Genomic DNA, 11,584 nt, shown 5'->3' with positions numbered 1-11,584 from the left:
GGTACCTCCACCCCCGGGAGGGCCGGGAGATGCTCTCACGGGTGTCGCTGACGGTCTCAGGGGATGGCCAGCATGCCCAGAGGGTGACAGGCACCGGCCAAAAGCAGAGCCCAACCCTGCGGGCTGCTCTGCATCCACAGCATGGCAATGTCCAGCCAAACTTGTGCGCTGGTGAGACCCCAGGGTGATGCTGTGCACCCACAAACACAGAGTTCAGCTGCTCAAGACATGTAGCCATTCCCTGTGTCCCCCCCCCAAACAAAACAGGGCAAAACTCCATCAGTCAGCTGAGCTCTCCAGTACAAATACCATGGGCCACAAATTTCACAACCAGCTTCCCTAGGGAAGGTCTCAGCTGCCCTGAGACTGCCACAATAGGACCAGTTACAGGAGGATGCTGAGCATCCACCCCAAACCCAGATGTCCTGGGGTCCCACCAGGGCTATCCTCATCAGCCATCTTGTGCTGTTGTGAAATCCCAGCCCCAAACAGCAGGAAAGAAGGGGGATCTGGGGCGTCCCTAGCCTTTGGGTGACAAGTGTGACAATAAGCCCCCTCGGGGAGGGTGCAGACAGTCAGGAAAACCCTGCAAAGCCAGGACATGCCGGCTGGCAGGGAGGATCTCACAGCTCGGGGCGTAGTGGGAATCCCTCAGCCGCCACCGCCGGCCCGGCATTCCCAAGCGGGACAGGAGAAAACCGTCAGATTTGGGTCTAATCCCTGCGCTGCCTCTCCAGGCAGCTCCCTCGCTTTGCTATAGATAGGGCTGTGCTGCCGCCGCTCTTTTTATAGAGCATGCAGAGGAGAGCCGCCCCCTCCGCGCACCGCAGGACCCCTGCCGGCGCCTCAGCCGCGCCGAACCTGGAGCCGGCCCAGCCACGCCGGCAGGAACCGGGGCACACAGAGCAGGCAGCCCCGGCAGGGGCTACCCGGTCATTGGCAGGGCATTTCGGAGTGGCACCAGAGCGAGAAGGCCTGGCACATCAGCGGCTCACCACCAGACCTCTCCCCTAAGCTGATCCACACGCTGCTACAGCTTCAGCTCCTCGGTACACGTTTCACTGATGGCAACAGGAGCAAAGGGGGAAAATTTCGGAGGAAGGCACCCCTTGCTGCGCATGGAAGCACAGGGCACACTCCCGACCCCTTACCCTGCGCTCCAGCCAACATAGTTGTCTGGCACAGAGGTACTCTGTGCCCCTGGGGTGCTTGCAAGAGCATGCTGAGCCATTCCCTCTCTCCATGCAAGATGCCCCATGGCACACTGCTTCCCCTCCTTGTGCTGCATGGGGATAGAGAAGCATGCAGCTGCTCTCCTTCCCCATCATTTATGGCTGCAGGAGAAGGATGCTAACCCATATATTATCCCCCCATGACAGATGAAAGCTCTGTGAGCTGCTACAGGTACAGCGTGCACCGCAGCGCATACACACAGCCTGCGGCGTGCACGGGGCTCCCACTCCCATCGTCATGGCAGGCGTCGCAGCTGCTCCAGTCCCAGAGAAAAACCCACGAGCTTTGATTTTTCTCTGAGATATTGTTTCTAGGCCAAGCTGAGGCAAAGAAAAGCATCCAAATGCGAGTGCTGCATTGGTGCCAGCAGCTGGAGTGATGGACTTGGCCAGCCCACGATATCAGACACTGTCTGCAGCCCCAGCATTACAGCAGGTGAATAACCATGGTGTGCACATCACCCGGGACACACCAAGCCTCCCCCACCCCACTGGTGATCCACAGCAGCCCTGGGGAGGTGCAAACAGACTCCATAGAGCTCTCACACCAGCGTCAGAAAACAGGCATGCGTGTCCCTGCTCTGCACCGTCACAGCTTCCCAATAGCAGCTTGTCACAGCCACAAATGGATTCCTGAGAGCTCGGCACTGCCTTTCGGCAGAGCACTGAGCTCAGGTATGCATTAAACACTGTAAAGCAGGCCTGGCTCAGCCCAATAGCTACATTCAGTACCCTCAAACCCCAGCGACCCCACAAGCCCTCACCAGCAGCAGTACCACACAAGGGACCAGTTGTGATCTGGGTATTTATCCCCCAGTCACCTGTACCCTGTTCTGGGTTTATTGAGCTGAATTATCACACAGAGATAGGGCTGGCTGGAGGGAAGCACGGACCACAACGCTCTTACAGATGCTCTCAGGTCCTGAGTCACTGATAGTTTAGTGCTATGGGAGGAAATAACCTGAAGCCCAAGGAGATAACAGCCGGTGTCAGGCTGGGAGCAACTGTGCTCCCAGGCAGAGTCTCTGCCTGCCGGGAGAGGGAGGGGCGGGGGTGTCCTGTTCAGCTCTCTGCTGCTCATTAATCAGAACAAATTAAAGGGGATCCTGAGGATGGATAGCCATAGAGGATGAGGAGAATGCTGGCGGTGTTTCTGGTTGAAATCAGGCACGCCTTGGTTTAACTTGTGTAATATTGGCCTGCCCAGCTGCAGGGATTTACAGGGGGGCTGCAGGGAGAAGGCAGCAGGAAATGAAACATAAGCAGAGAGAGATACGGAGACGTCAGGGACTCCTGGGGAAAAGAGCTGGGAAAGCTGCCAGTGCTCCTGCCCAGACATAATGGAAGCCCTCCCAGGATGCTGGAGCAGGCATAGCTCTGACACAGGCCCAGGACACGCACTGGTGGCTGCTGGATTTTCTTTCCACAGCCAAAAATAGCGGGGCTTGCAGCTGTGGGTTGGGCACAGGGATCTCACAGCATCCACCCCATGGGGCTGCTGTGCTCACTCTGCAACCTAACCTTGGCTCACCGCAGATCTTGCTGAGGCACCAGGCTCGCTGCTGAAAGTGAAACTCTTTGGGTTTTGGGAACCAGAAACACGACGTACTGCTGACGCTTGCCTCCGCTTCCTGTACAGAGGCTGAAGTGTTTGCCCAGGCTCTGAGGTGGGTTCCACGGAGAGCCTCCTTTCACAGCAGCAGCACTGGCGGCAGCAGCAGCACTGGCGGCGGCAGCAGCGGCGGCAGCAGCAGCAGCAGCGTGCCCAAGGGTGTGCATTATCGCTCCAGCTCCTCACTACTAACCATCTTCCGAGGGTCGGGTGGTAGTGGACTGTGGTGTTTCAGACCAGCTCAGGCCAACACAGTGTCAGCAGCAACTGGGGCTCAGCAACGCAGTGGGGCCCATCAGGTCAGCCTGCCCCTCTGCATGGGAGCCCGAGGGTAAATCTGGGGGGCTGCATGCCAGGCTCGGAGACAGAGATGGGGTGCAGGGGGCTGGGAACCCCTCCTACGAGCGGCGGCTGAGGAATTGGGCTGGAGAGGTTGGGTGGGGAGAAGGGAGAGGGGCAGGGGGAAGAGAACCGGGAAGAGAAACCACCCCAAAAGGCTCGCGGCTGGGGAGAAGGGGAGGAGGGAGCAGGGCGCGGGCGAAGCTGCAGGGGGTCGTCCCCAGTCCGGAGCACCCTGGTGTTCCCAGGGCTCGGGGCACCCACGGCGAGGAAAAGGAACCGGATACGGGCATGCCCGGGCAGATTCCCGCGGGCAGGGATGGCCGAACGCCTGCTTCCCTCTAGCGGGGAGCGACGGCGGAAGGAAAGGGGCGGTTCGGCCGGGCCGGCTGCACCCAGCCCCGGCTCCCCGCCCCATCCCGCTCCTACGGGCACGTGGTGCGGGCGGGGCAGGCTTCCGGAGCGGCGGCGGAGCGGTGAGGGCGGGCAGCGCTGGCAGCGGGGGGCAGCCGCCGGGGGTCTGCGGGCCCGGCCCAGGGCATGGGCTGGGGCTCCCGGGGCGGTGCTGGGTTCGCCTCCCCACGCGTGTCCCGCGATGGGCCCTCGGGGATTCCGCCAGGTCCCGGTGCAGCAGCGGTACCCAAGGGCACCGTTCCCTCGACGCTGCGGACGTGGCCTCGGGAACATGTCCCTGTACCCCCGCACTGGACAGGAGCACAGCCTGCGTGGGCTGCCCCAGTCCCTCGCAGGGGTGGGTTTTGGAGTGGTGGCAGCATACCCCTGGGCTGTGTCACCCGGGAGAAGGCGTGGGGACAGACAGTGCTGGCAGCCTGTGTAGACAGGTGATGTCGGCATCCAGGGGCAGGCGCAGGGAGGATCAGAGGAAGGGAAAGGGGGGGGTGTGTTCAACTTCATTCTGTACCCACAGCACCACATCCTCTGACACACAGCGATGGGGAGACCCCAGAAGAATGCCACCAGCGGGTCATCCCCTAGGCCGGCCACCACCGCCTCCAAAACTGCCCCCTCCACACCACCGCCTTCCGCCTCGGCTACCCAGGCCCGGACTGCAGCTGCCAGGGCTACTGGCCCCAGCCGGGGGCAGGGAGCAAAGCCAGACTCCTCTCAGCAGAGACCCACAGCATCCCGCGGAGCCCAAGGAGGTGCTGGGGACCAGCACAGAGCATCCACCGGAAGTTATTCTGCAACCCAGAAGGCACCAGATGCCAAAGCAGCTGCCAGTTCAGTCAGACCCAACACCAAAGCAGCTGCCAGTCCAGCCAGACCCAATACCAAAGCAGCTGCCAGTTCAGCCAGACCCAATACCAAAGCAGCTGCCAGTTCAGCCAGACCCAACACCAAAGCAGCTGCCAGTCCAGCCAGACCCAACACCAAAGCAGCTGCCAGTCCAGCCAGACCCAACACCAAAGCAGCTGCCAGTCCAGCCAGACCTAACCCATGTCCGCAGAAGCAGCAGCCTGGGGATGCCCTGAGCAGGGCCTATGGCTGGTTCCTGCCCCCGCTGGAGAGCCAGGACATTCCACGTGTGGAGAAGGAGACCCGTGGCCAGCGGAGCAACCCTAAGTGGTATGAGTGGCGGGCAAACCGCATCACTGCCTCCATGGCCCCCAGGATCGCCAACAGCAATTTTGCCAATGGCAAGACTGACAAGGTGCCACAGTCCTACCTCAAAGCAGTAGTGGACTCCAGCCCCAGTGTGCAGACACGAGCCATGGCCTGGGGGATCGACAATGAGAAGGTGGCTGTGCAGGCTTATGAGCAGCTGAAGTCGCAGGCAGTGGGCAAGCCAGTGCGGGTGGAGGACTGTGGCCTCTTCATTGACCCGGATAAGAAGTGGATTGCCGCCAGCCCAGATGGCATCATCAGGGAGGCGGCCACAGGGAAGGCCCTAGGGCTGTTGGAAGTGAAGTGTCCCTACAAGCACAGGAACAATACGGTACGTGATGCCTGCAGTGACAAGGATTTCTGCCTGAAGATGGATGGGGACTGCTATGCCCTGAAGAAGGATCATGCCTACTTCACCCAGGTCCAGTGCCAGCTGGCAGCCACCGGCTTCCAACAAGCCGACTTCGTGGTGCACACCAACAAGGAGACAGCCGTGGTCCCTGTGAAGTTCGACTCTGAGTTCTGGGGACAGACAGTGCCCAAGCTGGAGAAGTTTTACACTGAGGCAGTGATTCCCCACCTGCAGAAGGCAGGCAGCTCCGCCCTGGCCAAGGAGGAGTAGACCCCCCTGCCCCATCTTGCTCATCTGCCCCAGAAACCCACCTTTGGTCCCTAGCATAGAAAATGCACCTGGGTCTGCTGCTGTTCTTGGACTTCTCTGCCTCAGGACTGAAACACTGCCAGCAGGACCATGCTTTGGTAGGGATCTCCATGAACAGTAACCTCTAGTGCCTTCTTGTCCTGTCATCCTCACTGTATCCCCCATTTGACCAAATAACACTCCCTGATGGAAGCTGGTACACCTCTGGATCTGCAGGGGAAGCCAGTGATACTTCCATGCTGGAGTAACAGGCTTATTTTGTGGAGAAAACTGGATCCTTTGGCATCTCGACTGCTGTCAGAACTAAACTGTAGCTCTGATTCGGAGACAGGGAAGTTTTGTCAAAACCCAAGAGTGAAACAGCTTTTCAGCTAAATAGTGATGTACTGTAAGAATGACAGCAAGGGCATGTGGACGCACCTCTCCTTGAGCCATTGGACCGGCTTCTTCTTTGGAGTAACCCATGATGTTCACAATGAGTTGGCTGCAGCCTTGGGAAGATGGCATCCGTTGAAGAGGTTACCCCCCAGCCCATCTGCTTCCAGAGGACCTTCCTGTGAAGCATCACTGTGCACTGCAGTGGGGTGGGGAGGTGGTCATCGCTCTATTAAACACAAGATGCACTGGCCTGCTCGTTCCCTGTTGTTTATGCACCCTGGTGTTTACCTGGGGTGGGGGTGGGTTATCAGGGCTGAGTGGGATCCCCACACCAGGTCCCCTCCCAGCCACAGCAGAAGGGGAGCACTTGCGTCACAGAGGGACATGAGACCCAAGGCCACCAAACTATGCCAAAGCCACCACCGTTATGGCAAAAGTACTTTATTATATACATAAGACTCTAGCCACACTCCACAGGGCAAGGACCAGAATTCACTATTTTACATATCAATACAAAGAAACTATAAAAACATAAAGCACTTTTGGGGCCCAGGCTTTCCATAGGAGGAGAGGCACAAGGATGAGCCTGGGGGCTGAGTGACAGGGGCTGCCCCACACTCTCCCCCGAGCTGTGGTCCCACTGTAACCAGATGTGCAAGTAGAAAAGAACCCAGTTAAGAAATACAGTCATGGGGGCCGTCCCACTCCTGCTTCAGTCAGCAGCGCACAGGGGGCCAAGCTGAGCATCACCAGGCCAGGAGCAGAGGCTGTGTCCCCCAGGGAAAGTGCAGAAGGCACGTGGGCCAGGCTTTTTGGAGGGGCTGTGAGGAGGAGGTGGGATCCAAGTGCACATGGGGCCCCACTAGATCACACACAGACACCGTGCACAGGGAACACAGAGGGGGTAAAGCCTTCCACTGCTGAACTTCACCAGGGGGCTGGACAGGGCACTTCCCATGTCTCTGGAGCAGCAGTTGCATAGCAGAAGGGGCTCAGGGCCCACTCTTGACAAGTCATTAAGTTTAAATCTACATGTTCAGGACAAAAAAAAAAAACAAAAACCCAACAACCTTAGTGATGGAGTGAGTGCTGGGAAGCAAAGGCATCCCAGCTCCTGGCTCCATCCAAGCTCAGGTCTCAGCATCCAGCTGGTGTTGAAGCACATGCTCCACCAGGCAGCCCTGCAGGTAGGAGACGGCCTCAGGGTACGAGCTCCAGTTGTTTTAAACTGGGTGTGGAAAACATGGAAAGCTAACCAGAGCATTCTTCTGATCCCTTTCTGAAGGGCTGCCAGCCCTGCCACAGCCAGCTCTGAGGATAACTTCAATCTCCTACAACGAATCTCACCCCTCTTCACACAGGAGACCTCAGTGAAGCTGGAGAACATGAACCAAGGAGGGCTGCTCAGCAAGAACAGCCTTTGCAGTCATCTACTAGAGGATGCCTTTGCTAATCCTGACCCATCAGGGCTATCCTGGGGCTACTGGGACAGCAAACAAAACCAGGAGCGCCACAGGATGGACCTCCCCTGTGCAGCCTACAGCGCGGATGAGCCAGAGATAGATGGCTCCACCAATGCCCCTAAAATGCAAGAGCCCCAGTCTGCTTCAGGCATCAACAAGACCAATGTCCCTTCCCTGCCTAGCCTGGAGAGCAGCACACTACATCCCTTAATGCAGTGTAGCCCTTGATGTAGTGTAGCAAGAAGCTGTAGCCCTGCCTGGGCTGCACCTACTTGCTGGAGAACTTGGGTCACTGGGGCTTTGCCATTGCAGCCCACCTGAAGGTTCAAGGGAAACGGTGATGAAAAAGGAGGAAGGGGCGTCACATCTTAGGCTAAGTGTAAGCTTCCACCACACCACAGAAAAACTACTTGGACTAGGTTCTCCTTGGCTGTCCTGGGGTAAAGGCACTGGGACAGCCTCGTGCAAAGACAGAGATGTTTCTGAATGACCTAGTGCGTGGCTGGGCTACCCTGCTCTCCCCCCAACACCTCTGGGGTAATCGACCTCTGCGGCCAACACAATCCTCAGGGAGGACATGCATGGCAGCTTCCAGGAAGTGCAAGGGGGACAGTCCAGCCCCCGGCCCAGCCCCTCCACTGCCATTACTGTGCATTGATTGTCTAGCCAAACCAGGCTACAGTCTGCAGTTGAGAAAAGGGGACCCCCACCTTCCCTGCTGTGGAGGAGCTTCAGTCACAGAAGCGCTTGCGGGGCACTGTCCGAGCTCGGTTAGAGCGGCGAATCTCCTGCTTGGCATCGCGGCACCGCTGGCAGATGAAAACCTCAGGCACGTTGGACTTGCGGATCTTGGCACAGGAGAGGTGGATCCAGGTCGCACACTCATTACATTCAATCATGGGCCTCCCTGCGAAGGGCTTCAGGCAGAAGCAGGTGATCAGATCCCAGGCATCATCATCTGGTCAGGGAGAGAGACACTGGTCAGAAACCACCTTACCAGCTGCAGCCAGACTAGCCAGTTCTGCTGGTGATAAATGGGATAGCCCTCACTCACCTTCTGCTTTGGTGTTGGGTGCTGCTGTGAATTCAACTGCTGGAATCGCAAAGGGGAGAAAAGAAAAAAAGGAAGACCAGATGAGCAGAGAGCCCTGCACCCCACTTTGGACACTCCACAGAACAGAGCTGCCAAACAGAATTGCTCTGCTCTTCAGGCCCCTCCAGGTCCCAGTGGTATTCCCCTTGCTGGGAGAGGCTTGGGCCATCCACAAGGCCTCCCTGCAGCCAGCATAGGTAGCTCCAGCTAAGGGAGGGACCATCTTCATCACTGGCTGCAGCATAACAGAGCCCTCTGCACTGCCTCAGGTACTCACCACTAAGCTGGGAACTCCCTCTGCTTGCGTCTTCTCCTTCGCTTTGGTCCAAGGTACTACAAGAACTGGGGCTTTTCCTCCCTCTAGAGCAGGGGTTGTGCTCCTTTAGCTGAGGATCATCTCCTGCTAGCTTCTTGGTCCCCTGCTCTCTATGCATCCAGTCCTTCTCCTCCTTCATCAGTTCCTCCAGGAGGGAGTTGGGCTGGGGGTCCCCAGCTGGGTTGAGGGAAGGCTCCTGGAGCTGCTCTTTCACAGGAAGCACCTGTCCCTCTGGCGCAGCCAGCTCCTTCACCCCGTCCTGCTCTGACCCAAAGCCCTTCCCAGTGCTCAGCAGCACGCTCTTCACCTCTGGCTCCAAAATGAGTTTCTTTGCTGGTGGCTTCTTCCGTTTGGTTTGCTGGGGCCGGACGTCATAGAAGCTGGTGGGAAAGGCTGGGCAGCTCATGAGCAAGCTGCTCTCCACAGCCCCCCTGGCCATGCTGTTCCTGCTCCTCCCATCATCCGTCAGGACATGGCAGTCAGAGGAGTGGGATGAGGCCCAGCTATCACTGTCCTGAGTGCTCCCTGTGCTGTTCTGGGGACTCATGCTGCCTCCATGGGTCCAAGGTTCATTCTGCAAGAGGGGAAGATGCAGGACTAACATGGGAGACTGCAAAGCAGACACTCAAGGGTAAGGAGGAAGGAACTGGGGATGGAGAACAATTCTTGAGGAGAAATTAGAAGCTGGGTTTGCACAAAGTGGAGAGCCCAGAGAAACCAGTCTTTTCGTAGAGGAGCACCCTGTAAACCTGCTTACCTCTTCAGGGTAGGGGATGTAGCCTGCATAGGCCAAAACGAAGGTGCAGAACTGGTTGAAATCCTCCACGGTTCTCTGTCGTTTCTGCAATGGCTGCAACAAACACCACGTGTCAGCTAAACTGCTCCATACCCGTACCTGAGCTGAGCATCCCAGCCAATCCTGACAGGCAGCGCTGGACCACCAGGCAATTATACAAGCACGTAATTTTTAGGTAATCCATCCGTCCGTCCGTCCATCCATCCATCCATCCATCCATCCCCTGACCCATCTGCATCATCTGGCTCGACAGACGCAGCCTTTCCCTTCAGAGCCCGTACCGCGGGGGGACACATGGCGCACACGGTGAGGACACGGTGGGACACTTGGAGCGCCAGCAGCCGCCCGGCACAGCGGAGTCAGAGGCTCGGGAGCTCCGAGCCAGGGATGTCCGCCCACAGCGGCTGACTCAGGGCTAGAGGGAGAAGGTGCCGGGGGCCTGGGGCTTCCCCGGCTCAGCCGGAAGAGGCTGGCGCCGCTCAGGACCAAGTCCCGCACTCGGAGCTCCGGGATCCCGCGGCAGAGCCATCCCCGCGCCGAGGCCCCCAGAGCCATGGGCGGAGTAGCAGACGCCCCCCACCCGTCCCCGCCGGCACCGGGGGGAGCCCCTGAAGCCAGGCCGGGCCGGGCCGCGCCGCTCCCCCTCGGCCGGAACCGCCGGTGAGGGGCGGGAAGCGGGCGGCCACCGCCTGTCCCCGCGCCGGGCACCTGATGGCTCCCCCAAGATGGCGCCGCGTTCCCGGTCCTGCCCCGACCAACAGCGGGGAGGGGGGGTGGGGTGTGTGGAAGAGGAGAAAGGTGGGGGTGAGACCCCGCTCCCGCACACGGGCATCCCCCTCCCCCCACGAGGAACACCCGCCCCGGACCTCCGGAACCGGCACACAACAGCGCGCGCACACCGCTCACACACGCACCCCGGCAGCCCCCGCCCGCCCGCCCCGGTACAAGCACGCCGCGAAACACACACACACACACACACACACACACACACACACACACATACATGCACACACACGCATCCTGGCCACACAGGTCCCCGGCCGCACCGCCAGCATCCCCCAGACCCGGTGTGCCTCCTCCCGCCCGCCAGCCCGCTACCCCCGTCCCGTTCCCCCGGCACCATCGCCCGCCCCTGCCCACAGCCGCCCCTCGGGGCTCTTCACACAGGTACAGGCCCCCCCGCGGGCGCACACACACACAGAGCCGCTCCCTCCGTCCCGTTCTCACGGGGGACACACAGCGACACCCCTCAGCACACACACAGACCCGCTCCCCCCCCCCCGTTCATATAGGGAACACAGACACCCCTCCCGCGTGCACACACAGAGCCATTCCCCCCCCGTTCTCATAGGGAACACAGAGACCCCCCCCCCTCCGCGCACACACACAGAGCCGCTCGCTCCCCTCCTCCCCGTTCATATGGGGAACACAGAGGCCTCCAGCACACACACAGATCCCCCCCCGTTCACACGGGGCACACAAACACCCGCCTCCCCCTCCCCCCGCACACACACAGCGCTCCCCCGCTCGCACATACACCACGCACAGCCCCCCCCAACCAAGCCTCCCTCAGTCACAACCCCCCCCCAGAGCGCAGCTCCAAGCACCCCTCGGTATGAGGGCAACCCCCCCCCAGCACACACGGTCCCCCGTGCACACAGAGGATTTCCTCCCCCCCCCCCATCCCATGGCGGGCCCTCACCCCGGACACACAAACAGCGTCCCCAGGGTCCCCCCCAGCCCCGCTCACCTCCTCGGACACCGGGGATCCGGGGCTGGGCACGGGGCTGCTCCCCGCCGAGCGCGGCCCGCCGCTGGGGAACGGTGCTCCGGGAGCAGCGGCCCCGCGCCCCTCACCTGCCGCCTCCCCGCCAGCGCTCATGCCGCCCGCCGGGCCCTCCCTGCCCTGCCCTGCCGTGCCCGGTGCGGTGGGTGCCCACCGCCGGTCGTACCGAGGCTCGAGCACCGCCCCGGCCGCAGGGGCGGGACCACCTGGTGGCGGGGAAGGCGGGGGCGGAGCCTCGCGCCAGCCGCCCCGGGAGGACCGGCGCGGGGCGGGAGCCGCGGA

The 11,584-nt window shown here is 60.3% G+C and overlaps 1 protein-coding gene across 2 annotated transcripts; it reads right to left on the bottom strand.

Annotated features, from left to right (window-relative positions):
• Positions 1–6,273: 6,273 nt before the first annotated feature.
• On the bottom strand, positions 6,274–11,457 carry LOC130608830 (PHD finger protein 13-like). Of its 2 annotated transcripts, none has more exons than XM_057427171.1 (5): positions 11,267–11,457; positions 9,478–9,570; positions 8,682–9,294; positions 8,366–8,401; positions 6,274–8,269 (listed from the first exon to the last, which is right to left on the bottom strand). In XM_057427171.1, the coding sequence occupies exons 1-5, from the start codon at positions 11,396–11,398 to the stop codon at positions 8,043–8,045; spliced, it is 1,101 nt and encodes a 366-aa protein (XP_057283154.1). In that variant the 5' UTR covers positions 11,399–11,457; the 3' UTR covers positions 6,274–8,042. The 2 variants fall into 2 exon arrangements, with proteins under 2 accessions (XP_057283154.1, XP_057283153.1); XM_057427170.1 differs by having other exon boundaries at positions 8,366–8,404; positions 11,267–11,455.
• Between the last annotated feature and the right edge of the window lie 127 nt (positions 11,458–11,584).

This window comes from Pezoporus wallicus, unplaced genomic scaffold (genome assembly GCF_028554395.1).
Source record: "Pezoporus wallicus isolate ANWC-B61680 ecotype Strahan unplaced genomic scaffold, APGP_CSIRO_Pwel_v1 scaffold_7107, whole genome shotgun sequence".
Lineage (NCBI taxonomy): Eukaryota > Metazoa > Chordata > Aves > Psittaciformes > Psittacidae > Pezoporus > Pezoporus wallicus.
This window is presented reverse-complemented; position numbering and strand designations above follow the sequence as displayed.

Coding starts and splice junctions, on each gene's coding strand:
- LOC130608830 (XM_057427170.1), bottom strand. CDS start 11,398: ATGAGCGCTGGCGGGGAGGCGGCAGGTGAGGGGCGCGGGGCCGCTGCT. Junction 9,295..9,477: donor ACATCCCCTACCCTGAAGAG/GTAAGCAGGTTT, acceptor CCCCTCTTGCAG/AATGAACCTTGGACCCATGG. Junction 8,270..8,365: donor ACCCAACACCAAAGCAGAAG/GTGAGTGAGGGC, acceptor CTCCCTGACCAG/ATGATGATGCCTGGGATCTG.